Source organism: Amaranthus tricolor, chromosome 1 (assembly GCF_026212465.1).
Source record: "Amaranthus tricolor cultivar Red isolate AtriRed21 chromosome 1, ASM2621246v1, whole genome shotgun sequence".
Lineage (NCBI taxonomy): Eukaryota > Viridiplantae > Streptophyta > Magnoliopsida > Caryophyllales > Amaranthaceae > Amaranthus > Amaranthus tricolor.
In genome coordinates this window covers 39,306,126-39,332,485 of record NC_080047.1, presented here as the reverse complement: position 1 = coordinate 39,332,485, position 26,360 = coordinate 39,306,126, and the positions used below count along the sequence as shown (strand labels likewise).

General features: G+C 34.2%; 1 protein-coding gene and 1 long non-coding RNA gene across 2 annotated transcripts in view; one reads left to right on the top strand and one right to left on the bottom strand.

Moving 5' to 3' along the window:
- Window positions 1-1,085: 1,085 nt before the first annotated feature.
- LOC130818018 (myosin-6-like) overlaps window positions 1,086-26,360 on the bottom strand; it is a 37,152-nt gene continuing 11,877 nt past the window's right edge. The window contains exons 14-42 of the mRNA XM_057684040.1: window positions 25,373-25,410; window positions 25,083-25,209; window positions 24,805-24,975; window positions 24,520-24,651; window positions 24,292-24,401; window positions 24,085-24,145; window positions 23,634-23,811; window positions 22,469-22,674; window positions 20,879-20,998; window positions 15,715-15,813; window positions 12,634-13,494; window positions 12,345-12,554; window positions 12,125-12,259; window positions 11,899-12,033; window positions 10,326-10,465; window positions 8,989-9,049; window positions 8,866-8,901; window positions 8,706-8,780; window positions 8,413-8,583; window positions 6,977-7,114; window positions 6,609-6,785; window positions 4,699-4,797; window positions 4,545-4,615; window positions 4,188-4,287; window positions 3,720-3,776; window positions 2,543-2,599; window positions 1,937-2,017; window positions 1,719-1,816; window positions 1,086-1,646 (exon numbers count right to left, since the gene is read on the bottom strand). Coding sequence (XP_057540023.1) covers window positions 1,532-1,646; window positions 1,719-1,816; window positions 1,937-2,017; window positions 2,543-2,599; window positions 3,720-3,776; window positions 4,188-4,287; window positions 4,545-4,615; window positions 4,699-4,797; window positions 6,609-6,785; window positions 6,977-7,114; window positions 8,413-8,583; window positions 8,706-8,780; window positions 8,866-8,901; window positions 8,989-9,049; window positions 10,326-10,465; window positions 11,899-12,033; window positions 12,125-12,259; window positions 12,345-12,554; window positions 12,634-13,494; window positions 15,715-15,813; window positions 20,879-20,998; window positions 22,469-22,674; window positions 23,634-23,811; window positions 24,085-24,145; window positions 24,292-24,401; window positions 24,520-24,651; window positions 24,805-24,975; window positions 25,083-25,209; window positions 25,373-25,410 — 4,059 coding nt within the window. The 3' untranslated portion in view covers window positions 1,086-1,531. The remainder of the gene's footprint in view (window positions 1,647-1,718; window positions 1,817-1,936; window positions 2,018-2,542; window positions 2,600-3,719; window positions 3,777-4,187; window positions 4,288-4,544; window positions 4,616-4,698; window positions 4,798-6,608; window positions 6,786-6,976; window positions 7,115-8,412; window positions 8,584-8,705; window positions 8,781-8,865; window positions 8,902-8,988; window positions 9,050-10,325; window positions 10,466-11,898; window positions 12,034-12,124; window positions 12,260-12,344; window positions 12,555-12,633; window positions 13,495-15,714; window positions 15,814-20,878; window positions 20,999-22,468; window positions 22,675-23,633; window positions 23,812-24,084; window positions 24,146-24,291; window positions 24,402-24,519; window positions 24,652-24,804; window positions 24,976-25,082; window positions 25,210-25,372; window positions 25,411-26,360) is intronic.
- Window positions 12,062-18,166, top strand: LOC130818025 (uncharacterized). Its single transcript, XR_009043909.1, has 3 exons — window positions 12,062-12,180; window positions 16,938-16,996; window positions 17,175-18,166. It is a non-coding gene; the product is annotated as an uncharacterized LOC130818025 (long non-coding RNA).

Genomic DNA, 26,360 nt, shown 5'->3' with positions numbered 1-26,360 from the left:
ATATGATTTATGTATCAATGTACTTCTTGTTTAAAAATATATAAATATACTTATTGATATAATCTAAAAAGTTAATTGCTCATTAAACTTTTTTATTTAAGGTAAAATAAGAGATTTCTTATAGGTAAGGAGGAAAATGATAATGAGAATCAAATTTATATCTCAAGGATAAATGAAAAAGCTTTAAACCATTATCCTAATCCTAGACAGTTTTAAAAAATTTTGTTTAATAATTTTATAAGAACTATTTTAATCTATTTGGAGTTGATATTTTAACATATTAAAATTGATTTTAACATATTAAAATAATAACTTTAATAGGTTAAAATACCAACTTCAATAGGTTAAAACATTAACTTGAACAAGTTAAAATACCAACTTCAACAGATTAAAACAGCAACTTTTATAAGTTAAATACCAACTTAAATAGATTAAAACACTAACTAAAAAGGTTTTTAGAATCCATTAAAATACATATTTAAGGATATTTTCCATTTTTTATAAATAAGTTATATTTAAATTGAGCCTTTATAGTTTTATACATAGTCTTGCAAATATTCAAGACGAAAATGCATGAGGGCAACACTAGATCCTGATTGATTTCACTTGTTTCTTAACATTAATAATCCAAAGATCCTGGATTAATATCATAACAGATACGTTAGGTTTTTCTTTTTATACAAATAACAAATCTTTAAATATGGCAACATCTAAATTCTAACGTAATATGTGTAGCACCAATAAGTAACACATACATTCATTAAGTAGGAGAGACTATAGTTATGGTGGGAGTATATTGTTATTATTATCCTCATTAACATATGCCTTGAGGGCATTTTTCAGCATGTCTTTTCATATTATTAATCAAATCACATCCCAAATGGCAAACAGCTAAGGCAATAAATTCACAAGTTTTATGAATAATCAACTAAATACTAGCTTCAGAAATAATTCCTTCGTTAATTCATTTTGCTATATTCTCATCTAAAAATTCTCACGTTAAAAAAATACAGCAAAATTGGTGCGACAGAGTCATAAACGTTTAGGCATAAAGCATAAATAATACTTTCATTTCATTATTGTCATTGTTTGATGTGCACTTTGCAATACAAATGTATATGCTGATCATTAGCCAAAAAAAAAAAAAAAAAAAACAAACAAAAAAAAAAAAACAAAAAAACTTTCTGACTCTATACAAAGCAATTATTATTCAAAAAATAATAATCTTTAACAAATCAAAGAATGGGCGGAAACATATGCTTCTATCTTAACAATCCCATTAAAGAATGAAACACCTGAGCTCGAGATGAGAAATATGAAACATCCATTCACCAACCGCGATGAGGAAAAGCCTAAGAGATCTATACAAGGGCTATTTCGAAGATAAAGAACTAAATTCATAATTTAAGTTTTGGGCGATCGATGTTGAGTTAAAAGAAGAAAGAATGGGATGTCGTTAACCTTTTCGTATAGGAATGAATATAAACTTCGAGTTTTGTTTGAGGCAGCCAAATGTTATATAATCTGGGCCTCAATCCTGCAGAAACTGGAAATCGGGATTCTCTAGTAACTTAGGGGCGGGTTTTACACCAGCGAAATCTCTCTCTTCTGGGGAAACCGAGAGGTCTTCAACAGAAAGGGGTATGCTGCAGTTAAAACAAACCGTAAGGAAAGGGTAATGTATTTAGGAAGAGGGATTTATATGGATTCTCTTTCACCTGGAATTGTCATTTAGTATAAGTTCCTTATTGGTTTTATCGCTGTCCATTTCACCCTCATTTTCTTCAGGCATCGAAGCCTTCAAACTTGAAATAACCTGAAAAACGCCAAGCACAATTGATTTTTACACTAAGACGGTTTCTAGAACGATCAAGGGCTGATCATAAGGACCAAAGCAACTAGATAATAACACAACTTTAGTATCTAATGTGCTTACTTCTTCAGAAACAGTACTCGTGTTATAATCTTCATCCCAGTATGTTGTGCATATTCTATAAAGCTGTTGAACACTCAAGAGCTGGAAAAATAGCATCAGAGTTGGTAAATTTTGAATACAGGTTGTAAGTACAGCCATTAGCCTTTTTTATCATGTCATGGGACAAAAAAAGTGAGGTAACAGATGTATTTTTTATTAGGGAATCTAACATAGTCGACAAATGGCACATTTCATATCGATGAAATTGACCTAAAATAGACAACGAATACGTTAAAAACCAAGTTAAAATTTTATATAGGTCCCTTAACGCTGCACAATGCAAGTACTTTGGAAGATGTGTTTTATTTTACATTTCAAGTAGATTCAACATAACTTAAACAGAATCGATCTACTGTGGAGCTGAACGTTATGCTTGACTTTGGTCACCAATCTGAGACTCATGTATTACTTTACAACCATTAGAACAAATTCTCACCAATTGACACTTGCTGGATTATCATCACTGAAGGGTTTTTTCATTTGTTCACAATATGCTACTAAGTAAATGCTTGTAATTTCCTTTTCCATAGACAACATAGACAAGCACAGGAGCAGGAGAAAACTTACAGGGCAGAGATCACTTGTAAGATCTTCATATGTGATCCTACATTTTTGATTAATAATCTGTTCATAAATAAAAATCTAAATCAGGATATAAATAGAAATGACAGGATGTCCTTCTATATTAGAGTTAAACCACACATTTAGTATTAAGCATCCAAATCTGTACATGGAATTCTAGAGGATTGGACTACAATTCCTCTATGTTAAGTAGGAAGTCAAACAGGTCAAAAAGAAGACCCCCACCTATCGGGTATGGAATAAGCAATTGATGTCTTATATGAATTAATTAAAAACTCCTACCCATTCATTCAGTTTTGATGTAGACATGGAATTGGACTACAAATGTTCAATATCAAGATATATTATAATGAAGCCTTAAAAAGACCAACTCACAGTCTCACTAATATGACATGCAAATAGTTGTCCTTTATAACAAGTTATTATGTCTATGATATCAATGAAACTCAAGTTCTTGAGTTACAAGCTTTATCCTCTAATCCTCTACCAAGTTACTTCACACCAACCTGTTAATCATTGTCTTAGACATCAAGAGGGCTTCACACTTATGGTTTGGTTTGGTCTATGTTTCACAAGTAACTCGGTAGAACAAAGGTAAACAGAGGGAGTACAACGCATGGTTATGTTTCCTATGTTTGAATGAGGTATAACAAAACAGGTACAATAAAACAAGGGAGAGGAAGTCAGGTTAAAATGTTCAGAATAAATTTAACCAGGAAAATTTGTGAAAATGAATACAATACTATCATTAGATTGAACATTTGAGATTACAAGTTCCTTAGAGGAGTCTATCAAAGTCTTATACTATTAAGTCAGCATCTTATTTGAAGTGTTCAACCATCAAAACAGGATGTGACTGTAACTGACACAGTGCAAGCAATCCGTCCACTACATTAAACATTCCGCTCTCAAATCTTAAGCAAAGCCCTAACAAATTTTCTCAATCAGATTTCACTCATCCTAATAAGATAAGTCACACAAAGCATATTAAGATCAATACTTGACAAAGTAAGTTTTAGTTATTGTGGAATAAAATTGGATATTTTTAGAGTTTGGATAACTTCCAAGTCCTAATAGACTATGAGACTGCAACCAAGCTTTATTCAAAAGTTTACATGGAAATATAGGGACTGTACAGTAAAAGGTCAAGTCACAGACATACCAGGAAATCAATCGCTTGCCTTGTGTGCTTGAGTTCATCCCATGATGATCCTGTAAACTGTAATCACAAAGACTTAGCCAGAAAGTTTTATTGTTTCAACAAAATCACCTCGGCACCTATAGACATTTAATCAACTTCTACCAACTTCTTTTAGAGATCATTGAAAAATGAGAAGACCATAGCTTCACAACATTCGCAAGAGTTTTTTAGATGCTCAACGTATCGAACATCAAAATAAACATTTAATTTGAAAAATACTAAAACCGACTTGGTGTAAAAAAAAAAATCAACACAATACAGAACTTCCTTAAACTTAAAGCAGATTTGCACATAACATACACGCTTAGTTTGATGATAAGTTTAAATATGTGCAGTATCCTTAGTTATCAGTAAACTGGCACGTGAAAAGAATATTAGCACAGTGAAGAAGCTGAAGAATTTGTCTCACTCAGATACTGGTTCAAATACCTCTTCCGTAGCTTCCCCGCACCAGGTTTCCAAGATGTCCAACCCAGCTTTAACATGCTCGCCATTTCTAAATGTGCAGCACTCTCGATCGAGGAGTATACTGTTAAATAGAGAGAATTTAGTTTGAACTTCATCAACATTTCAGTAAATGAAAATATATCTTTCTTTTTTGTGTTTCTACTTGATGGGTTCAAGAAGCACCTAATCTCTAGAGTATACCCACACCTCCAGAGGTTCCATTTTTACTAAAAGAACCAGAAAGGCAGCAATAAATGTCCTTGCTTTCCAAGGAGAGTTATTGATTAAAATTACCATGAGAAGTGATATTCGACAATTATGAGGTGAAAAAAGCTTTACCTGTTAAAAAGTTGCACATCGATACATGAAAAAAGCTGCATAAAGATCTTTTGTACAAGAACCACTGGTACCTGACACAAATACAATACAAGTTACAGAGAAGAAAGAAGAAATTGCTACAATTCCTGATGCACAAAGTAGCAAGTACACATACATGATTCTCCTTTAGTGTTTTAAGAAATGAATCAAGACAATCAATGATGCCCTGCCAACAATTATCTTGAGTGCTGTCAACTTCAAGTTTCTTTGGAATCTATACATCAAGATAAACAAAATATATAAGAGACAAAAAGAAGAGTTATATACTAAAAATATAAAACAGAAAATTAAACATCTTCCTCAAACTCCAGTCAAGCTTCAGAAGACCTAATTTTGTTCTTTTTTCCAATGTAAAAATTGGGTAATAAGTGAGAAACATTATTTTATGAACATAAGATCACTCATTTATTATTAATTAATCAATCATAAACATCTTGTTCGTTTTCTATTTTTTTATTTTTAATTATGATATATCTGCCGTCTACTTAATACACACTCCTCCGTAGTTTTAAAGTGCAGGTTCCCCATAAAAGGTGTACAATGCGAACAAGGGTATAGTTGTCCATAGACCACAAAAAGTTTCCATATAAAGAATCGGTACACTATTAGAAATTTCTCAAAAAGGGAAATGATGTGCACTTGAAAAAACAGAGGAAGAGTTCAACAACTATCGGTACTCAAATGTCAAGATAGTTAATGTGCAGGTGCACGGTGCACCCGCTTCAGTGTAAAAAGCTTCCCAAAAAGTCTAAGATTGTCATCTGATTCAGACCTAACAAGAATTCAACTAGTAAAACGGCTTTCCAAAAAATGAAGCTTCCATTATAAAGGACGAGTACAAAAGTCGTATAAATAGCTGAAGAAATCTAGTATGTAAAGCAATTGTTGCAGGCCTCAAAACTTATAACTGCAGATCTTCAACCCATGAAGTGACCAAGAGTACTCAATTCCCCATGGAATGGATTGCTAGAAAATACCTCAATCGGAGGAACAGAAATTACCATCAAGGAAAAAGATGACAAGAAAATATCAAACAGAAATTTGGCGATTAAACCAAATATCAATTAGGCTATTCAATGAGCTGAAAATACCATTCAGGAGGTGATGTAGAGCCAAGCAAGATTACTGAATCTTCATTTTCCCAGGAACTCCATGGAAAAATTAAAGAAAGAAGATCCAGAGATGAACGGATAATTCAACAAGTCTTTTGAGGTCATTAAATCAAGCCTACATTCGCAAAGAAGACTGCTGAATCCAATGGTACTTTTTTGAAACTTAAAAAGAATCAAAGAATTTGTACACTTGAAAGGCCGCCAGGTGTAAATGATGTATTTGGGCGTGAAAATGATATAGTTGGGTGAAAAGAGTAAAGTTTCTTACACAAGGGACTATATAACATACAATCCAAAGATAAATACCAATATGTATGCGTAAGCATAACATTAAACACAGATAATAAGAAAATGAGTGAGTAAGTCAATTTACATTGAAAGTTTTCTTTCAACATCCTCATCGACATATACAGGTATTTTCTTTTTTATAGTCACATAAACCTAGGCCACCTAGATGGGATCCGATTCGATTGAATGTGCTATGTGTGTGTGTGGCTCTCATCAGCTTAGATGCATGCTAGGTTGATGGTTCTCAAATTGCAAAAATTTGAAGCTTATACAGGGTTTTGAAGCTCTAATGAAGCAGTTAGTTTTTATATCAAATTCACAAAAAACTACCGAAAGTTTACACATTACGACAAAGTAGTGTTTGTCACAGTTCTTCCTTACCTAACTTACAAGGTGAACGTGAGCAAATATTCAGTGGGTGATAACTTTATGAAGTCAAAGAATTAACAGGCCAGAGCTAATAATAGTTTTCTAGGAAAGAGTGAAATAACAGAAACACTTACTAAAGAGGGGTGGGATAAGAATGGTAGAAAGAAAAAGAGCAGTGTTTGCAGTCAAAAGTTTTCATGGAAGACTGCACAAATGAAAATTATAAACTTATGAAACCAAATGTTGTTCAACGAACCTGTATACAAGAGGAAACAAGAGGTGATAACTCTTCCTTAAAATTATCTTTAATAATCCCAAATATCATTTCAACATAAGCAGTCAGCTGCTGCTTGAAAAGCAAAGCTGGTTGCTTGGCCTCAACAGGACGAACTATATCAATTTGAAGGCTTGCAGAAGAAGGGGAACGAAATCCCTACAAGAAAACGCCAAATTATTTTAAAGTAATGACAAGGAAGAAAATCACAAATTTAATTTCAGAGTCAAACTGATATACATATATAGAAAATACAATAATACTCACACCACCACATAGTATAGGTATTTAAACAAGCATACAACATAATTTTCAATAAACTCTATATAGATTGTAAAGTGAAAGTTTACTTGGGCCATCCTTCCGAAAAAGGTTGGTGGTTGAGGGGGTTTCCAATCTTTGTTTGCCTTAAAGCTTCTTTGCAGTAAGAACAACAATGTTGATGCATTGGACAGCCAATAAGCCAAATGACCGTTATTATTTGAGTTCTGCACAAAGTCACACAAAGTGTTAGTGAAGGTTTAAGGAGATGACAGAGCTCAGGTAAGCACATATAGAAAACCATTCATCATCAATCATCATATAAGAGTCAAATAAATGAACTCACCCATATTACCTTCAAAATTTTGGTTATGATGGTCTATTAGGCAGTTGATTACACAATTCTTTTTGACAACAGTCCCTTAATTCTTTTTGACAACATATCAATAAAGTAAAATTCCCCGCAAAAATTGTGAAAAGAAACTATTCCCAAATCTGAGGAAATTTATTTTTTGAACCCCAAATAATAACCTTAGATGGTTTTATAGTATTTGCCATTTATTTAAATGCATCAACAGTGGTTTAGTCAGCCTGGGGGAGCTTTTGAGGATGGGCAATGAGTTGGTAGCGGTAAGCATATCTATTGTTAAGGTGTCAACACTCGACAAAGATGGTGATTATAGATTCAATCAGTTGGTGACTGTGGTCATATGCACTCAAGAAGATGGTGGCATGTTACTGTGGAGTTGGTGGTGAAAGATGTATGGTATTGTTGGGTAAAAGATATTTGTGGGTGGGTAGAGACATCAGGAAAGGGGACCTCAAATGATCAAGTCCCATGTAGGGAAGATGGAATCAAGTGATCAACCAACCAAACATTATGGAAATAAGGGGTCCTTTTCCCCTTTCCCTTTCATTAAAGTCCCCAGCCAAAACACCAGTATTATCTACAGAAACATTATCTATATAAATGAGGGGTCATTTTCCCCTTTTCCTGTCTTTAAAGCCCCCAACCAAATCACCCATATTTACTTCAGACTGATTACCAATGCACTAAAGCACCCATCAATTACGATCTGAGTTATGAAATGTGTGAATTGGTACAAATTCAGACTGATTACCATTGCACTAAATCACCCATCAACTACGATCTGAATTCTAAAATGTGCGAATCGGTCAAATGGTAAACTTCACAGTTAATTTAAATTACACAGCGGATGGTGTTCTTTTACATTGCACACACAAAAGTGAACCACAAACTAGGTTACACTGCTTTTTAGAGTTGCTCTTACAAAGTCTTGGGATATCTTTACTAATGCGCAATACAACAACTAATTTCAGAACATTTGTACCCCTTTGTACCACTAACCGGCTTTTCCTTTCAACAATTTTACTAATAAAAATCTTCTCAAATCTAAAATGAAACAAAAAAAGAACATAGCATAGAGGAAAAACACTGAAAAAAATGCATTTGCTATGAGCACTATTCTAGGACACTATAATATATGCACATCTGTCTATTTACCTGGAACGCAGAGCTAATCAACTCTGTAAGCCGGTCAAAGACGTTTGTTCTTTCAGCTTCAAATGATTTCCAGTGAAGAAGGCATTTGTACATAGTAAAGGCAGCAACTGGTTTTCCTTGACTGAAACCAACATCTCCAGATACGCATCTAATTAAAGAATCTGAAAGTTCCTGCATCCAGAAAAAGCAAATGTTGGACAGAACCAAAAAGCTCCAACAGAACTGACAGAAGCTCACGGAAAAAGAAAAAAATTGAGATTTTCTGTTCTCAGTTTAAGAAAATTGCTGCATACACGCTGTCTCTCCATTTGTGATTTCCTCAAAGACTCGGTACCAAATAGCTTTCTTGGTGTTCCACTTGGCAAATCCTGCTAAACATACTTTACCTGGTCATCAAATCCATATGACAAAAAATGAGAGAGTAAATGAAATGCTTCAAAATAGTAGTCTTACCTTAATGGTTTCATTCATATATCCATTCCCAAAAGACTGAAAAATTTCACAAAAACATAAATGACATGATAAAATTTCAAAGGAGAAAATTGGTAAAACAAAAATAAACAGTCAGCAACATACCGGATAATCTGACATTTTGCTTTTGTGCTGAGTTTCCATGGAAGCCATCTTCTCTTCCAGCCTAAAAAGGTTCAAGTGAGATGAAAATATAGAAGGTTCTTAGTTCATACAAGTATATAACCTAACAAAGATGAGAATAGAAACTGTCAGCTTTTGGCTACATATCAGTGATTCATACAAGACTGGAAAAAAGAAAATGCCCACAAGAAATGTTTAAAAAGTAAAATTTCATCTCCTTCACAATTTCCCAAGTATGATGAAGAAAAAAAAAACAAAATAAGCTAAGACAAATGCAATTCATTTCTTTGGGTTATATTCTTTTACAAAAGGACATTGAAGTCTACGCAATACTTGTATTGCCATAAAAAGATACTGTCTTCCACAAGGCAGTGATTTAGTTTATCAAGGAGAAATCCCCAGGATATAAAATGTTTCAAAAATCTCAGAGAGATATGAGAAAACTCCATTTGATTATTGACAGAAACATAATTATATAAATCCTCTCCTAATCTAGAATAATATCACCACATTTGTACATTTTATAATTTCAATGTGGCCAGCACAACATTGCTACTGTCGATTAGGTTTTTGCAAAAAGATCAAGGAGTAGCATTGTAATATATTGAAGCAGATCACGAAGACTAACAGTAAAACTAAAAAATGAAAGGAAAAATTGTTAGATACTACCTACAAAATCAGACTTTACGTCAAAAACTACCTAATAAATTTTTTTGTCAAAAGCTACCTAATGAATTGTTTTTGTTTGTGAAAGAATATCACAAAACAATTACCGGTGAGTTGGGCATTGACTTATCATGTGACATGCACGTACCTAGTTCTATCTTAATATTGTAGGTAAATGTTGACAATGGTTCCAAAATAATAGTAAAGCATTTTATAATCATCTTGACGCATGGGCCCATTACTGATGTTAACAGTCCAAGAAATAAAGGAAGGGAAAAGCTCAAATGCTTGTGTCTATCTCCATTCTTCTTAAAAGGAGATTCACTTAAATTCCCTTTTAGAAATCTGCAACTGGGAGTAGATCTACAAAGGCCAGTCTTAGAATTACTGGGAGTGGACAGATTTCCAACGAAATAGCACATATGTCTGCAGTTTTCTTTATCATGTTGAGAAAATTGTAAACTTCATCGAGAATTAAGAAGCAATGCGACAATGACGGTTCACTAGATAGTCTAGCCTGAAATCAGGAATGCTTTGGGCACACATGATCACTACAGATAAATTTTGACTATTGAAAAATAATTCATTATCCCCTTTATGTCTGCATATACAAACAGATCCGCACTAATATATAAACAAAGATCAGTATACACCTTTGCTTTGCAGTCTTAAGTTCAATCATCTGTGCTTCAGTTTCTTTTGCTTGCTTTGATCGCTCTTCACTTAGCTTGCTTGTTTCTTCATATCTCTTCTGAGTCTCATCAATCTTCTGTTCCAATGAACTAACCGTTTCCTGTATATCAAGGGAGATTTGAAACGAGTGCCAAAATTAATTACCGTGTCTTTTTATATGGCAAGCTGACTACTGTAACGCATAGCATACTAAGACAGCAATGCTTTAACCATGGATATTGTAAATGTAATTGTATTATGTAGATAATGCAAAATAAAGGAAAATATTTCAACAACCTAAAAAATGTCACTTTTTATAAACTACCTAATAAATAATTTTATGATTCAATTTCCGGATGTAAAGAGACCATCAACACACTACTCTAATTTCTCTTGTATCTCACGCATTTTCCCTCGAAAGTCTTAGTTTACCTATTATAAAACCCATGAGAATCCTTCAATAATCATACTGAAACCTCATATCAACAATGAATCCTGAAATCTCAATTAACGGAAGCGCCTTTGTAAAAAGCAATGATAGTGGAAAAATGAGGCAATGGTCACGATTGCGGTAACGACACAGTGATATGGTAACGTGAGTGATGCAGTTGTTGTATCGGCAAATATCGGCCGAAATCATGAGAACTTTCATGATACGGCCTTAATGAGGTTTTTTCTTGACAACGTGAGTAATATCAATACTGTAAATTTTAAAACCCTTACAACGAGGCCTATACGATACAATGCAGCCTTGTTTTGCACTATGAATCAAACACTTGATAAAATCTATTGCGAAATTTTGCAAAGTAATGTAGATATTTACCATTGAGAAACTCATAAATTACACATTGGGGTTTATAAATATAACAAAAATTTGGGAGTGACAATTAAAGAACAATGGAGGTATTTTCATTTAAGTAACATCCTCAGTTACTAATTAGGGTTTAAAATTGGGGCTTGAAATAACAAATTTAGAACTAGGTTTAAAAGGAATTACAACAAAAAAAAATAACTAAGCAACCTTTTTCACAAAAATTTTATGTAAACAGTAACTAGTCAAACAACATCTTCACACTATTTCTTTTTCATGGTATTACTGATTTTACAATGATAATGGTGATTCCTGGTTTTACAGTGAAGGATGGGTGATTATAGAAGGAGGTGATATGAGTTGGGGGTAGGAGAAGAGTTTGGCTGGTATGGTAGTGACGAGGGGATGTTTTCGTCTTTTCACAATGAAATTTAGATCCTTTGAGGAAAAAGGGACGATGGTGGGGTCCATTTGACGGAAGATATAAAAAAGATTGTTAATTGGTGGTGGTACGTTGATAAAATGGTTGTATAAAAAAGCTAAGTTTTCAAATTATATTAGATAGTTACATAGAGTGTTTTTTATTAAGTAGTTGACAATTTTCCTAAATTAAACTACAATCACACATGGACATAAAATAATTGTATTGCAGTGTTGAACCCAAATATAAAATCCTAATTTGCTTCTAGAAAACAGACAAAACAAGAAGTTCCACATATATGGCCGGCAATGAGGCATCTTACCTTGAGCTGTTGATTTTCTGAAGCAAGTCTGTTTATCACTTCATTATCATAAATATAATCTTCACTTAGCTTGCTTGTTTCTGCATATTTCTTCTCAGTATCATCGATTTTATTTTCCAAGGAACTTACCATTTCCTAGGAAACAATGAAATTTTGTAATAAATGCCAAAAATGTAGTATCACCGAGAGTGGCAGGCCATGTAAAGGTCACAGGGGGACACATTACCTTATGCTGTTCATTTTCTACCACAAGTTTAATCATCAGTTCATTATCAGAATGAGGTACTTGATTCATCTTGCTTGTTTCCGCAAATTTCTTCTCAGCTTCATCTATTTTCCCTTGTAATGAACTTACCAACTCCTGGAAGCAATTTAAAAAATGAAATGAGAGGAAAAAATAATAGCACCATGAATGGATAAAGCAAAAAACGCACAAGATCCATTACCTTGAGCTGTTCATTTTCAACGGTAATTTTGGTCATTAGTTGATCATCAAAAATGGGTGCCTGTATGTTATGGACATCCTCATGTCCTTCCTTGATAGCCTTTTCACGTTCTATCATTAGCAATGTCTTCGTCTCCGGAAAATGCTTCTCCATTTCTTGCAAAGCCTTCTGTAGACATTCATTTTCTTTCTTTAATTCTTCAAGCTCAACCTTCAAAAACAATAGAAGACCAATAGATCAACAATATGAATTGATAAAGCAAGAACTGCACAAGATCCACATCCACTACCTTGAGCAGTTCGTTTTCAACTGTAATTTGGGACATCAGTTGATCATCAAAAATGGGTGCTTGTACGTCAGAGACATCCTCATGTGCTCTCTTCACAGTTTCTTCACGTTCGTTCATAAGCATTGTCTTCGTCTCCTGCAACTGGTTCTCCATCTCTTGCAAATTCTGCTGTAGACTTTCATTTTCCTTAATCACAGCCTTCACAGCTTCTTCACGTTCTTTCATAAGCAATGTCTTTGTTTCCTGCAATTGCTTCTCCATCTCTTGCAAATCTTTCTGTAGACTTTCATTTTCCCTTTTCAAATCCTTCACAACCTCTTCACGTTCTTTCATAAGCAATGTCTTCGTCTCCTGCAACAGCTTTTCCATCTCTTGCAAATCTTGCTGTAGACTTTCATTTTCCCTTTTCACAGCCTTCAAAGCCTCTTCACGTTCTTTCATAAGCAATGTCTTCGTCTCCTGTAACTGCTTTTCCATCTCTTGCAAATCTTGCTGTAGACTTTCATTTTCCCTTTTCACAGCCTTCACAGCCTCTTCACGTTCTTTCATAAGCAATGTCTTCGTCTCCTGTAACTGCTTCTCCATCTCTTGCAAATCTTGCCGTAGACTTTCATTTTCCCTTTTCACAGCGTTCACAGCCTCTTCACGTTCTTTCATAAGCAATGTCTTCGTCTCCTGCAACTGCTTTTCCATCTCTTGCAAATCTTGCTGTAGACTTTCATTTTCCCTTTTCACAGCCTTCACAGCTTCTTCACGTTCTTTCATAAGCAATGTCTTCGCCTCTTGTAACTGCTTCTCCATCTCTTGCAAATCCTGCTGTAGACTTCCATTTTCCTTTTCCTTCAATATCTCTAGCTCAACCTTAAGAAACAATAGAAGATGAATTGCTAAACACTTCAGTGCAAAGAAACAAGAAATTCAGCAAAAATGCATACTCTAACAACATCCATTACATGTTATGAGTTTGATTCATAGTGCATACCGCATAAAATATCACCTGCATCACTGTATGGCAATCATATTGCAAACTGTTGTTTCACTCGCAACGTATCGCCTGCATCACCGCAACCAATGTATGGGACAAAAAACCGCAAAATCATCTGCATTGACCATGAAAGTTGTTTCACTACATGACCAAAACCGCATTTTAACAATATCTCATATGTGGTCGCGGTTGCGGCAGTAGTGGCGAAACCACTTTTATGGTCCAAGCAAATAGTTATTCAGTTGTTGCGGCCTATATTATGATCACGAAAGCCTCAAATCTTTATTACATTTTCGTAATTTGGTGATGCAGCCAATATTTTGCATTGCGGTTTAGATTATGCAATTTAAAGAAATGTCTATGCTCAAAAGCATGAAAAAGATAAAAGTGATCAGACAACTAACGATTGGTAAGTTGTAAGCATTTAAGCAAGAATGGGTCAATTTTATACAATTCCATCAACCAAACACTCAATATGGCGATAGGTAAATAGCCACCTCATTTTTAAAATAAAAATTAAAAAAACCTAAAGTTGGACCTAAAATTAGTAAATAATTATTGTTAATAAGTCTAAAGAGTCTCTACTCTATTTTAGTCAAAGAAATCATTACTCAAGTTGAAGATTTACATATCGCTTTTGTTACAAAAAAATTAAATAAGATAAAATAAAATTAAAAAAACTACCTTAATTTGCTAATTAAAGCGTTTTAGATCACTAGCAAATGGTGATAAATGAATTAAATCAAGGTTTGTAAGGGGGACTAAATTAGGTAACACTATAGTAAACCCTTCTTTACCAATATTCACCACAACACATCACATCTCTTAAAATTATTTTACACATTCTCGCAATCAATAAAATTGTGCTTACTTCGTCTTTACCAATGCCACATGAGGTGAATGGATTTTGTGCCTTGACCTAATCCTGAATTAGGTTGTCATGAATTATTGTACTCGAAGTTTATAACACTTTCTCAAATATTCATGGCGACTTAAGCACTTTATCCTTCAATGATTTGAGTACTCATATCTTCCTTTGTTCTTAAAAATAGGGAAAAGAATGTCTTTCCCGAAGCATATCAATTAAGAAACATTACTACTATTGAGCAATTTTCCAAAAGGCAGAGGATACTTCTTGTATACCACTCAATAATTCTTTTACTTTGCTTCTTAAAAAACTTATTTTGTCCCTTACTTATATTTAGAGATGTTATCACCATAACAGAAGTTTCTACGCAACATTCCTTTTTCTTGTCCATTTTCCATGAAGCCAAACATTCATCGTTGTACTGGAGTAAAATAGTCACTAAATCACATGTACTTTTTATTTAATTGAAAATGTAAATGGAGTTCGCACTCAATGTAGCCTCGTTTACAATATAAGGGTAAGAAGGAATCCAATTTAGTAACATTTAGACGATATAACGTTTTTGTTTGTTGCCTTTCCTATGAATCTCTTTGCCACATGGGACTTGTGGTTTTTCATGCAAGTTTATTAAATTTTAAATTTTCTTAAGAACGACTAGGAGGTTTGAAAATGAAAATAAAAATATAATCATGCATTGTAGAATAGAGTTCTCTTCTAGATGCTTAGAAAAACCTTGATAGTCCAATATTATTTGTTAGCTTTGTGTAGATATTTCTAGAAATTATCTTTCAAACAATTTGGCTAAACCACCCATTTTACTGAATTGAGACAAATCCACTCTATTATATGAACATAAAACATATTATGTTTCATAAAATGCTTAAAAACTAATGATTTAAAACTTGTTCAACATATTTCAAAGAAAGGTCACTAATTTCTCTAGACACTGATAAATCATAAGAGATGCAATCAATTCAAGATGGAGGAGTACAAATAAATCTCAAAAGGAAAAATATTAAGCGAAAAGATTTCAACAATCAAGTGAAGGAATATACAAATTCAGTATAAAAAACCTATCAAGACCTTCGTAGACTCTAGTCAAGCACAATTATGAGATCATTTTTCATGCAAGAGTAGTCTGAACCCTCACATCTGATAAGTAGAGAGAGCATACTTTAACATTTTATAGAGCCTACATGCATATTTGTTTATTCTGCATAATACTTACCCTCATGCGTCTCTCTAGCTGTAAACGGGAAGCTAATTCTTCAACTTCCTTTTCTAATTTATCCTTAGCTTCCTTCAATACACCTGCCTCCTTTGCAGCCTGCATATGAATGATGTGAACAATTATATTTAATTGCGAAATGTGGAGTTACAGAGGTTGACTTTAGTGCAATAGAATAGCTAAAACATAAAAGAAATCAGGATAATTTTACAGATAAAATATCATCCAACAGAAAATCGTTACATGTATCAATTGTATGATACTGAAGTTGTGTTCAGCTCACTTATAACCATCTTTTAACAGATTTTAATCGGTATTCAACGCTAATTTTCTTAAATTGTCCAAGTACTAGTGAAATTAATCTTGATTGGCTCCTAAACGAAACACCAAGCCATACCCATTTTTTTGTCTTCCATGCCACAGCTCCTCAACATTAGAGCCTTTGCTACATCTTCTACCTGAACCAGCTAAAGACCACTAAACACTCACCAATTCGCAAACTAACTAGAGGGAAAGGAGAAAAAAAAAAGAAAATTGGAGCAAGGAGATAGAGGAGGTGGTGTTGTGGTAGAAACAGCCGAAAACATAAAGTCTGGGAGTCGGTCAATAAACAATAAAAGTTGGGGAGGGGAACAGGACTAGCAGGTGATGTTCTTGACAACCCAAATACTTCTCTTGACAAATCTAAAGCACTTTAATCTTCTAATTAACTTTTTCACGTATGCAAGCCTTCATTGGTGCTTAAGGTTGGTTATCATTGGTCACTTGTAGATTTTGTAGGGTTCTGTATTCAGCTGATTTTAAATCTTTCATTAGTTAGTTTCATATGTTTGCTTATCAAAATTTCCCTATGGCTAAGGTTGTGCACTCTATGTCCCCCATATTAGACCATCTTAATAGGGTTGTATTGCCATATTGAGTAAGTTGGGACTTAACTTTGTGATGGTGGCACTTTTTTCCAGGGGTTATGATGATAAGAGAGAAGATATGAGTTCCATAAATGGGATTTGGGAACAAAGAAAGAAAATAGAGATGGAAATGGCTTACGGTCATATTGCAAAATATCAATCACATCACTGCAACTGTATTATAAAGGCTTTTTAGGCTATTATAACTGAAACATAGGTCGCAGTAACTGCAAAAAATCCACATTACCGCGAAAGTAATTTTGTAACCAACCCTGGAATAGCGACCACATCTGAGAATTTACATTGTGCTTACAGGGTGCTGGTGATGAATGACAAGGAAATTGACCAACCGCGTTGAATGAAAATCATGCAAGGTGATTCTAGCCAAAGGAAAATTTTAACACTCCTAATATTGATTTATTTTAAAACTAGTAAAATATTAATATGTTTTTTTCAGAAGTCTTAATTGTTATATTATTATTTCTTTTTAGTTAAGGTAGTATTTTTATTTAATTTTGGAAAGTTTGTAATCTCTATTTGATCTTGGATTAGGACTCATTCAAACCATTGTTACCTAGAATGCAATACGGTGTAGGAAGTGGGACTTGAACAGAAACGCGGGATGCTATCCAAGGTGACTCCGAAATGATAGGTATATATGGTATTATAATGGGATATTATCAATGGTACCCCTGTGTTATTGCACTTTATCTTTGGTACCCCCGTGTTTTTCGTAATTCCAATAGTACCCCTAAACTATCTTGCTAATTACAATCGTGACACTTATTAAGTTTTTTCCGTTAAGTGGCCGTTAATTTTTATAAAAAACCAACCATGGTTAGTTTCTTCTTCTTCTTCCCTTTTCCCTCTCCTCTTCCTTCTCTCCTTCCATGACTGCTTCTTCAAGGTACTCATGATTTTGCGGTAAGGTGTTTTCCGGTACTACCAAAAGATCACCTGGAACTTTTTCCGGAGAGCCCAGTTGGAGATTACCAAGCGGTAATTTTCTCACTAGCAATTTGGTTTGCAAGAGCGATGAAGCAGGAGGAGCAACTATCAATTTCATCATCTTCTGGGCTCCTGGTTAATCAAATAACCTTTTACTAACACTTTTACTCATTAATTGATTGGCAGTAGAGGGTTCTCTGCTCGACGACGACGTCGTTGGAAACATTTTCTTACTAGGAACTCCAATTCTAGAGGTCCCAACACCATCTTCAAATTGAAAAGGAAGAAGGATTGTAGAGTGAATCTAGAAGGTTCTACGGAAGGTGTAAAAGGTCCGTTAACGCTTCAGGCAGAGATTTTTGAGTTAACGCCGTCTTTGTGTGTTGTTGAGGTTAAAAAAAAAGGTGGGGATAAAGAAGAATATGAAGAATTCTGTAATAGGGAATTGAAACCTGGACTTGAAAATCTCGCCATTGGAGGTAGTCAGAGTTCTTCCACCATTAATGGCGGTGGAGATGTTCTTCATTCTTCGCATTTGCCGTCGAATACGGAGTAGATTTGTATTTTGTATTTTTTTTTTCTTTTTTTTATGTAATGTATAATAATTTTTTTAATAATTTTGAATAGTTATTTTGATTTTAATTTTGTGCAATTGGTTTAAGTTTACTGGATTGGTTTAAGTTTACTTGATGAGTACCTTAAAGAAGCAGCCATGGAAGGAGAAGGAAGAGGAGTGGGAAAAGGGAAGAAGAAGAAAGCAATAAGAAACTAATCATGGTTAGGTCAAATTCATAAATTAACGGCCACTTAACGGAAAAAACTTAAAAAATGTCACGTTTGTAATTAGCAAGATAGTTTGAGGGTACCATTGGAATTACGAAAAACACAGGGTACCAAAAATAGAGTGCAATAACACAGGGGTACCATTAATAATATCCCTATTATAATGTACTCTTATAAGTAGATTTTAAAAAAATTAAGAGGAAATAAATATAATTGTAAAAATAAGGAAAAGAAAAGCAAAACAAAGTTATAAAAAGTACTAGTAAAAGTTAAAAAAAAAAGAGACAAAGGGTTAGGGAAAGAGGAAGAAACACGTGATGCACCTTAAGTAATGTGTATGTTTGTCTCCTGGTGAGCCCGGTCAAAGTACTTTTTAAAACCCAAAGTCATAAGAGTAAGTAGCAGTTACTTTTGTAAAACTAATAAGTTCCCCGCTTGTTGGTAATTACTCCATCTTATACCCCTTTTCACTTCTCCTTCATTGAAGTCAGAGAAAGTAAGCTTAATTTTCTAATTTTTTTCTTATTTTCTCTACTAACAACAACCAAGCTTCACTCCATATGTGTTTTTATTAAACGGTACGGTGTTTCTAGGGATTTGGGTCACGTTTGACCCGCAATCTGGGACTAGTGTGCTTGATCATGGATCGGGGCACTAATCTGCGATCCAGATGACTATGATTCGAACCTAGACCTTGGAGTACAGTAATGAAAATATGAAATAATATGGTCTTCACTGATATGAATGGAAATGTGATCAATTTACTATGGCATCTATTATGTCATTGTTCTGCTATTGCCCTAATGATTTGGCTTATGACTATATTTGTGGTTCTTATAGATGGCTGTGAGTATGAATATTCTAATAGGGTTGGATTTTTTTTTGAATTGAGTTGCTAACAATCGTGCAAAAACAAAGTCATATCGTACTGTATTTCCCTTATCGTAAAGGTTTTCAACTTTACCAAACTGGCATTATTCGAGTCATAAAGGTGTAAAAGAACCGTATTTCAAGTCGTTTCCAGCGACATTTCATAGTTTAGGCTGATAATTGGCAGTACGCCAACCGCATGATCCCCAAAAACACATCAGTGTCTATTATCGCCATAGTGCAAAACAGGTTGCATCATATCGCATCAACCGCGTTGTAGTGTTTTTCGAAAGCAAATCGATACTTCTCGTGTGGTAAAGGTGTAAAAAACCATGTTTGGGGCCATTTAAAGAATATCTTACGCTTTTGACCGATATCTAGGCATTATAATAGTTGCATCACTCCAGTTACCGTATCACCAAGGCACGTCTCCTTGTGTTGATCGAGTTATCTCATCTAGGATTGCTGCAAAGAGAAAGGGGATTAGAGTCAAGCCTTGATGAAGGCCAATTGTGATTGAAAAATCCTTTGTTGCCCCTCTACATGTCTCAACATTCGTCTTTACTTCTCGATACATAACTTTGCACTATATTAATGTATTTCTTAGGAATACCCTTTTTTGTCATTGTCACCAAATTATTTCTCTTGGTACCTTGTCGTATGCTTTTTGCGAGTCAATAAACCATGTGCAAACCTCTTTTTCTAGCCTTGTAGTACTCCATCATTTGAGAAATTAGTTGAGTTAAATGTAAAGGAAAGGTCAGGAATAGAAGTAATACCCTTGATTAGGTATAAGCTTTTGCCATTGTAACCAAAAGTTGTATGTTTCCATTTTTTATTATTTATAAATTACTTTCAGTTAGAAAAAGCAGTACAGAAATATAACTTGAACATGTTTTATTTTCAAATTCTTTCAGTTCAGAGTGGTGTTGAAGAAGCCTTATTTCGGAGCATCTATTCAAAAAAATTCATATTATACATTACATTGGTGTAACATGGGAATAAAGTGACTTTGATGAGCCTGACGAGAATCGAGGGATATGGATGAGATTCGGAAATTTGGTTATAAAATAGACTTATAGAATAAACGTATTCAATATAAGAGTTGCCTATAATCACATCATGTTGAAGCAAGATTTAGAAGCTATGTAAGTGGCCCATAGGATGCAGTTTTGCCGCAGTAGTCACAAAAATGGTCGTAAAACGTCTTTTGCAGTCAATGCGGATGGTAAATAGTTGTTTCAATCTCTATTGCAGTCGCAATAAACTTAAAAACCTATACTGTAAGGCAAGATACGATGATGCAGGTGAATTTCCCGTACTAGGGGCAGTTTAGGAACAACAAAAAGCAAGAGAGACTTCCGCGTACATATTATAAATTTACTAACAAATTACTACATGCCATAAAGGCATGAAATTAGAAAGAATTAACCTTAAAAAATTCAGACAGTGAAAATATGCTCATGTATATGCATGTGCATAAGAACCTCTACTCTAAATTAGGAAAGGCTATGAAGCTAGCTTAACACATGTAGATATGAGTGTTTTATTCATTTGCTTGTTTTTATTTTGCTTTTGATTTATTCATGCGAAAATAATAGGAATTTAATCGCACAAAAGCCAATATAATAAAGCTTTGGAAGGTTTTCACATACCATTTTTAGATGCCTTAATTCTCTTCGTGCTAATTTAACTCGCCTTGCACACTGTGTAACAATAGCGGCTCTCCTTATCCTTTTATAAAAGAGTTGGGCTATGAACCTTCTGCATTGAGTCTGAAATAGACACAAACATATTACATAAGGAATCATAATTTATATCACAAAGGCTATATTATCTCCAAAAAGTGGAAGGAAAACACGTTCAATTCACTTTATTCTTTCTTGATACTTTCTTGGCCATGATTTTATCAAGTTTTCTATCAGCGCATAATAGGTTTTAAACCCATACACAAATAATGTATAGACAACATTATTGAAGTAAGTATGATCACTAGGAATGTGTGGTGGGTGCAACTGTTGGGATTTTGATAATTGATGCCCACATTCATAATTCTAACACAAAAAGGTTACACTTTAAAGGGAAAATTCAGGCATAAACAAGTTAAGTTCAGCAAAATAAGTTTTGACAGTCCCGAACGGATGACGAACAACATAGTATAAAAACAAGGTCGCATCACATTGCATTAGTCGTGCTGTAAAGGTTTTCAAAACAAATGAACTGATATTTCCCGCATTGTAAAGGTGTAAAAACTGTGTTTTGGGCCGTATCAAGGGATTCTTATGGTTCACCCAATACTTAGGCGTACGATAATTTCATCACTCCCGTTACCACATCACTGTTAGGTTATTACAATCGCGACTATTACCGTATTTCTACACTATGATGAACATGCGCAGTTAGGTTGATATAGCTAACAATTGGTTACTAAGTATTGATATACTATATTGTCTAGTCTCCCTTTTATTTGTTGTGATCCAGGAAGGAGAGGTGTGCACACAAAACTTACCTGAGACTACTATGTTGGCCTTGATTATTTGAGGTGACGACTTCCGTGTTGAAGTAGGTCAAGGGTAAAGTCTAGGCCTACTGGCATTCTCGTTCCCTCGAAATAATAATTGGAAAATGTGATTGCCATTATTAAATGTCAAATTTAATAAATTGGCTTATGTGATGTTACCTTATGTGCACAAATTAATTTTTTTAAACTAGACTATATATTATCATCCCACATTATTTTCAAACTTAATTATTTTACGGGATGAAGTTTGAATTACTCATTTTTCTAATTTTGAGAGTTTTCTCTCTTATTTTGTTGCAATCTTATTTGCAGGTTAATGATCATTTGGGAACGTGGAGTGAGTTTCATATAGAAATCGTTTATAGTAGTAAACTAGTTCTTAGTATAAACATTTCAGTTTACTTGTGTTAAAAATTTTATAAGGATTAAATTTGGGTTTAAAACTTTTCTAAGTTGCACGACTTGTTTAGTTTGGTTTAAATTACTAAGTTATTTTATAAGTTTGTTTAGCCTTATATTTATTTCTTAGAAATAGATATGGTGGTAACCCTCCCATGATTAGGACTAGGTTCAAGTTTTCCACTTAAAAGTGTTTTCGAAAATCATAAATAATCATGGTGGTTTTACATATAGACCCCATAATACAATATTTTAAAAGGAATTTGGTTCAAGATACAACTTTCATCTGTCAAGTCAAGTAATGTCAATTAAGCCAAGGGTTTACCTGTATTATAGTTGCAGCCCTCATCTGCCTTCGAAAATGAAGCTCGCGACGAGCAGCCATGCCGCGCATACCACTCTCAATCTTCACAACTGAAGAGTATAACTCTAAGTAAAATTTCCTGGCAAGATGACAGCGCAGCTCCGCTTGGATTCTCAGACATGCTGCTTCTCTCTTTTTGTGCTCAAAGACACTACGAGCAATTTGTCCTGCAACAAAATGTTTCTGCGTAAATACTAAAGAGCACAAGGAATATGAACATGTCCTCAACAAATGCAAGCCTGCTATTTGCAAAACTTTCATTCATACAGAGGCAGATAGCAATGAAGAATAATGCAATTCAATGTTTACAACAAAATATTTTTCCTTGCAAGAGAATAATCTAGTACCCGTTGAGAATCTTGTAATTGCTTGTCATAATTGAATATTGCAAGGCACGATCCGTCAATGGCCAACTTGGTTCTAATTTAATAACTTATTGTTGGTGATTTTGCTGAACTTAGCTTATTTTCACTTCACTTATCTTTGCTGATCTTATTTTTGATTTACTCAGCTTATTTTGCTGGACTTCACTTGTTTTCACTAAACCTATTTTAAGTCAAACATAATTTATTTTGTCGAGGGAGATGGTCTCTGAGTCTTTCTGCAACAACATGCCTTTACCCTAACATTATGATCTCTTTGGTTTTTTGCCTTTCGACTAAAAGATGAAAAATTCAGGAAATTTGAAGAGAACAAACTCTAAACCAGTAATTTAGAAGGCTTTTTGTGTGCAGTATTCTTTACAAAGGAAACAAATATATATAGGTTCACAGACAAACGATTTTTGTACAAAAGACTTTAGTTTCAGATAGTACTTAGTTACTTACAGAAACTAGTTAGTTTAATAATAGATCAAATGTCAAGGAGTCCATAATGTATTGAGTAAGCCCAAAGAGAAAACGGCAAGGAGTTAATATAAAAAGTACTAATTCCTATTATGTTTTAATGTTTCAAGTTCACCACACATTCATTCCAGAATTAACTAGTGCTTAATAAGATCACAAAGATAATTTTGTACTCTTATCTACCAAAATAATCAGATTTGAAAATAATTTTTTTTATTTCCATACATACAAAAGGGTAGTGGTCCTAATCACTTGATGAATCAAAGCAAACATAGCAGTACCTCTACACAACGCTTGAACCTGTATAGCAGAACCGCACATTTGCTTAAACCATCTACGGAAAAAAAAGGTACGAATTTGCTTTTGAATTATGGTAGCAGATTGACCTAAAACCCCATTCCTGCGTGCATCTATTTCAGCCATCTGGCCCGCTCTGAGAAACACTTTAGTTTTACCTATCTGTCACACAATTGAATTAAGAGTTATCATGCAAGTACGGATAATGGAAAATCAAAGAAATTTACATGCAAAACATGGCCGTTAAAAATACAGCTTATGCTAATAAATAATAACAATGAACATTATAGTATGATAGAAACAGGGCACAATAATAACAAGGAACAAGTTTATTAAAGATGGCTTCCTGACCATAACACATGAACTTCCAGTTGATACGCACAAAAATACCAACAAATAAACTAGTGCTTGATATTAAATCAGTTTGCCTTGCACCTGATAACCTTCAAGCTGCACTTTCTCCAAAATCTTTCTACATGCGATGATTTCATCACAACTGTGAGAAACAGTTCAAATGTAGAAAAGGTCAAGACATAAAAAAATTGTGAAGCACAAAACATGAAGTAAGGATTACATAATGTAAAGAATACAGATAAAAAAGTATTAAAGAGCCGTATCTGGAAGGATCAGTGTTATAATTACCTGCCCTTTGACACCTCTGGAGCAAGGATACGACAACGATCTATAAATTCATGGAATGGCTTTCTTGTGGGGAAGCCAGCGCAGCTAATCCTTATAGCCTCCATAACCCCCTGAAAGAAAAAAGCACTATTCAAGAAGTCTACACTTTGCAACACGTATTTATAAAATTAAATGAATAAGACTGTTTATTCAGTATCAAACCAAACAGACTAATGAACAGAAATTTACCCCACAACGAAGCTGATGCAAAACATTGCCGTTTTCAAATATTGCAGGCTTAAGAAGATTATTTGGCTTTACACAACGAATATAATGTGGCTCCGTTGCACTCAATGTCTCTAGCAATGATTGCAATTGGTGCTGATAAACACGATAAGAAACAATGAAGTGGAAGATTCAAACACCGGGAGGAAGCATTGAGGAAAATCACAAATACACACACAAACACACACAAAGTGCACACAGAGGATGGAGGAGGGAGAAAGGGAGAGAGATAAAGCTAACTCAACAGACCTTAAAGCCGGTACCAATGGAAGAAAACTTGGAAGATTTAGTGGAGTCCTCAGGCAAAGGTGGAAACAAGCTTGCCACAAAGGCACACTTTGAAGCATTTAGAAGTTCTTGATGCTCAGGAACAACATAATCTTTGTTCTTATCCAAGAAAAGGTCAGTTTGATAGGTAACCTGCAGCATAAATTGTTTGATAAGTTAATATTGGGATCGAACTTATATTACTTCAATGCAAGGACCTGCCACCCTACAATATTTTAGCTTCATTAAAAATGACCTACCTCACCAGCATAGTGTGATATAGTGAAATCAGTACGCGACAACTTTGGCTTGCTGAAGCGTTTGTGATTGGTGAATGTCTGGTACAGTTTTTCAGCGAACGTCTCATGTGTGGATCTGGGAAACATACTACAAAATAACAAATGTCAAACCTTTCAGTTCACCTCAACACTCTCTCTCTCTCTCTCTCTCTCAAGGAACATGAATGATGAATGAGAAAAAAAAAAGATGAATATATGGAAAATGGAGGTTAAGCCAAATCAATCAGAAATTAGTAACTCTGATCACTTACCATGCTTCATCCAGAAGAGCAATGATGCCACCAGGTTTCTGTGATCATTAGGAAAAGTCTAGTCAGGAAAATTTACACGTACAGAATCCTACCTTTTTCCGCAAGAAGTACATATACATACTTTCATTCGTATATATACATATATATATATAAACGTTTAAACACACACACTTATATACATATATACATGTATATACACACACACAAAAAGATCATACGAAAACTACTTAAAGTGGTGAAAACTAAAATCAGTATACATATTTAACCATTCAAGGTACATATTTCAGTGACCTTTTCATGGAGGTGCATATTCAGTGTTTGGGTATATATTGTCAGTGACAGTTTTTAGTATTCAACAAAGCTAGAGTTCAAAAAACATGCTTACCCCTTCGTACCCCCTAAAATGACATATGTACCCTGAAAATTGGTTTTCATGGTATTCACCACTTTAATGGTTTTCATTAGATCCTCCCCCTATATATGTATATATATAGATTTTGGATCAAGTAAAAAGCACTTAAAGTGGTGAAAATTGAACATGAATTTCAGGGTATACATTATTCACTAAAACAATGTACATTGTCCGTAGAAAAAGGACTGCATTTTTCTGAGCTACAATAATTTTTTTTATCATTTTTTTAAAAAAATTTTTAAAAAATGTTGTAGTTCAGAAAAACGCACTCTTTTTATAGCCCAATATGTACACCCTTTAACTGAATATGTACACCCTGAAATTGATTTTCAATTTTCAGCACTTTAGTTGCTCACCTGATCCTGCACTAATTTATATATAGAGAGTGAGAGAGAAGATCAACATCAACAATGCCAGAGCCTTAATCCCAAAAGATTTGGGTAAAGAGAGAGAAGATCAAATGTCAAAATTTGTATCATGAAGAAATATGTAACACCAGGTAACATTTGATATGCATTTCATGAATATATTAAGTAGTATAATAATCTCATCTGCCTCAAGTATTTGGAGCCTCAA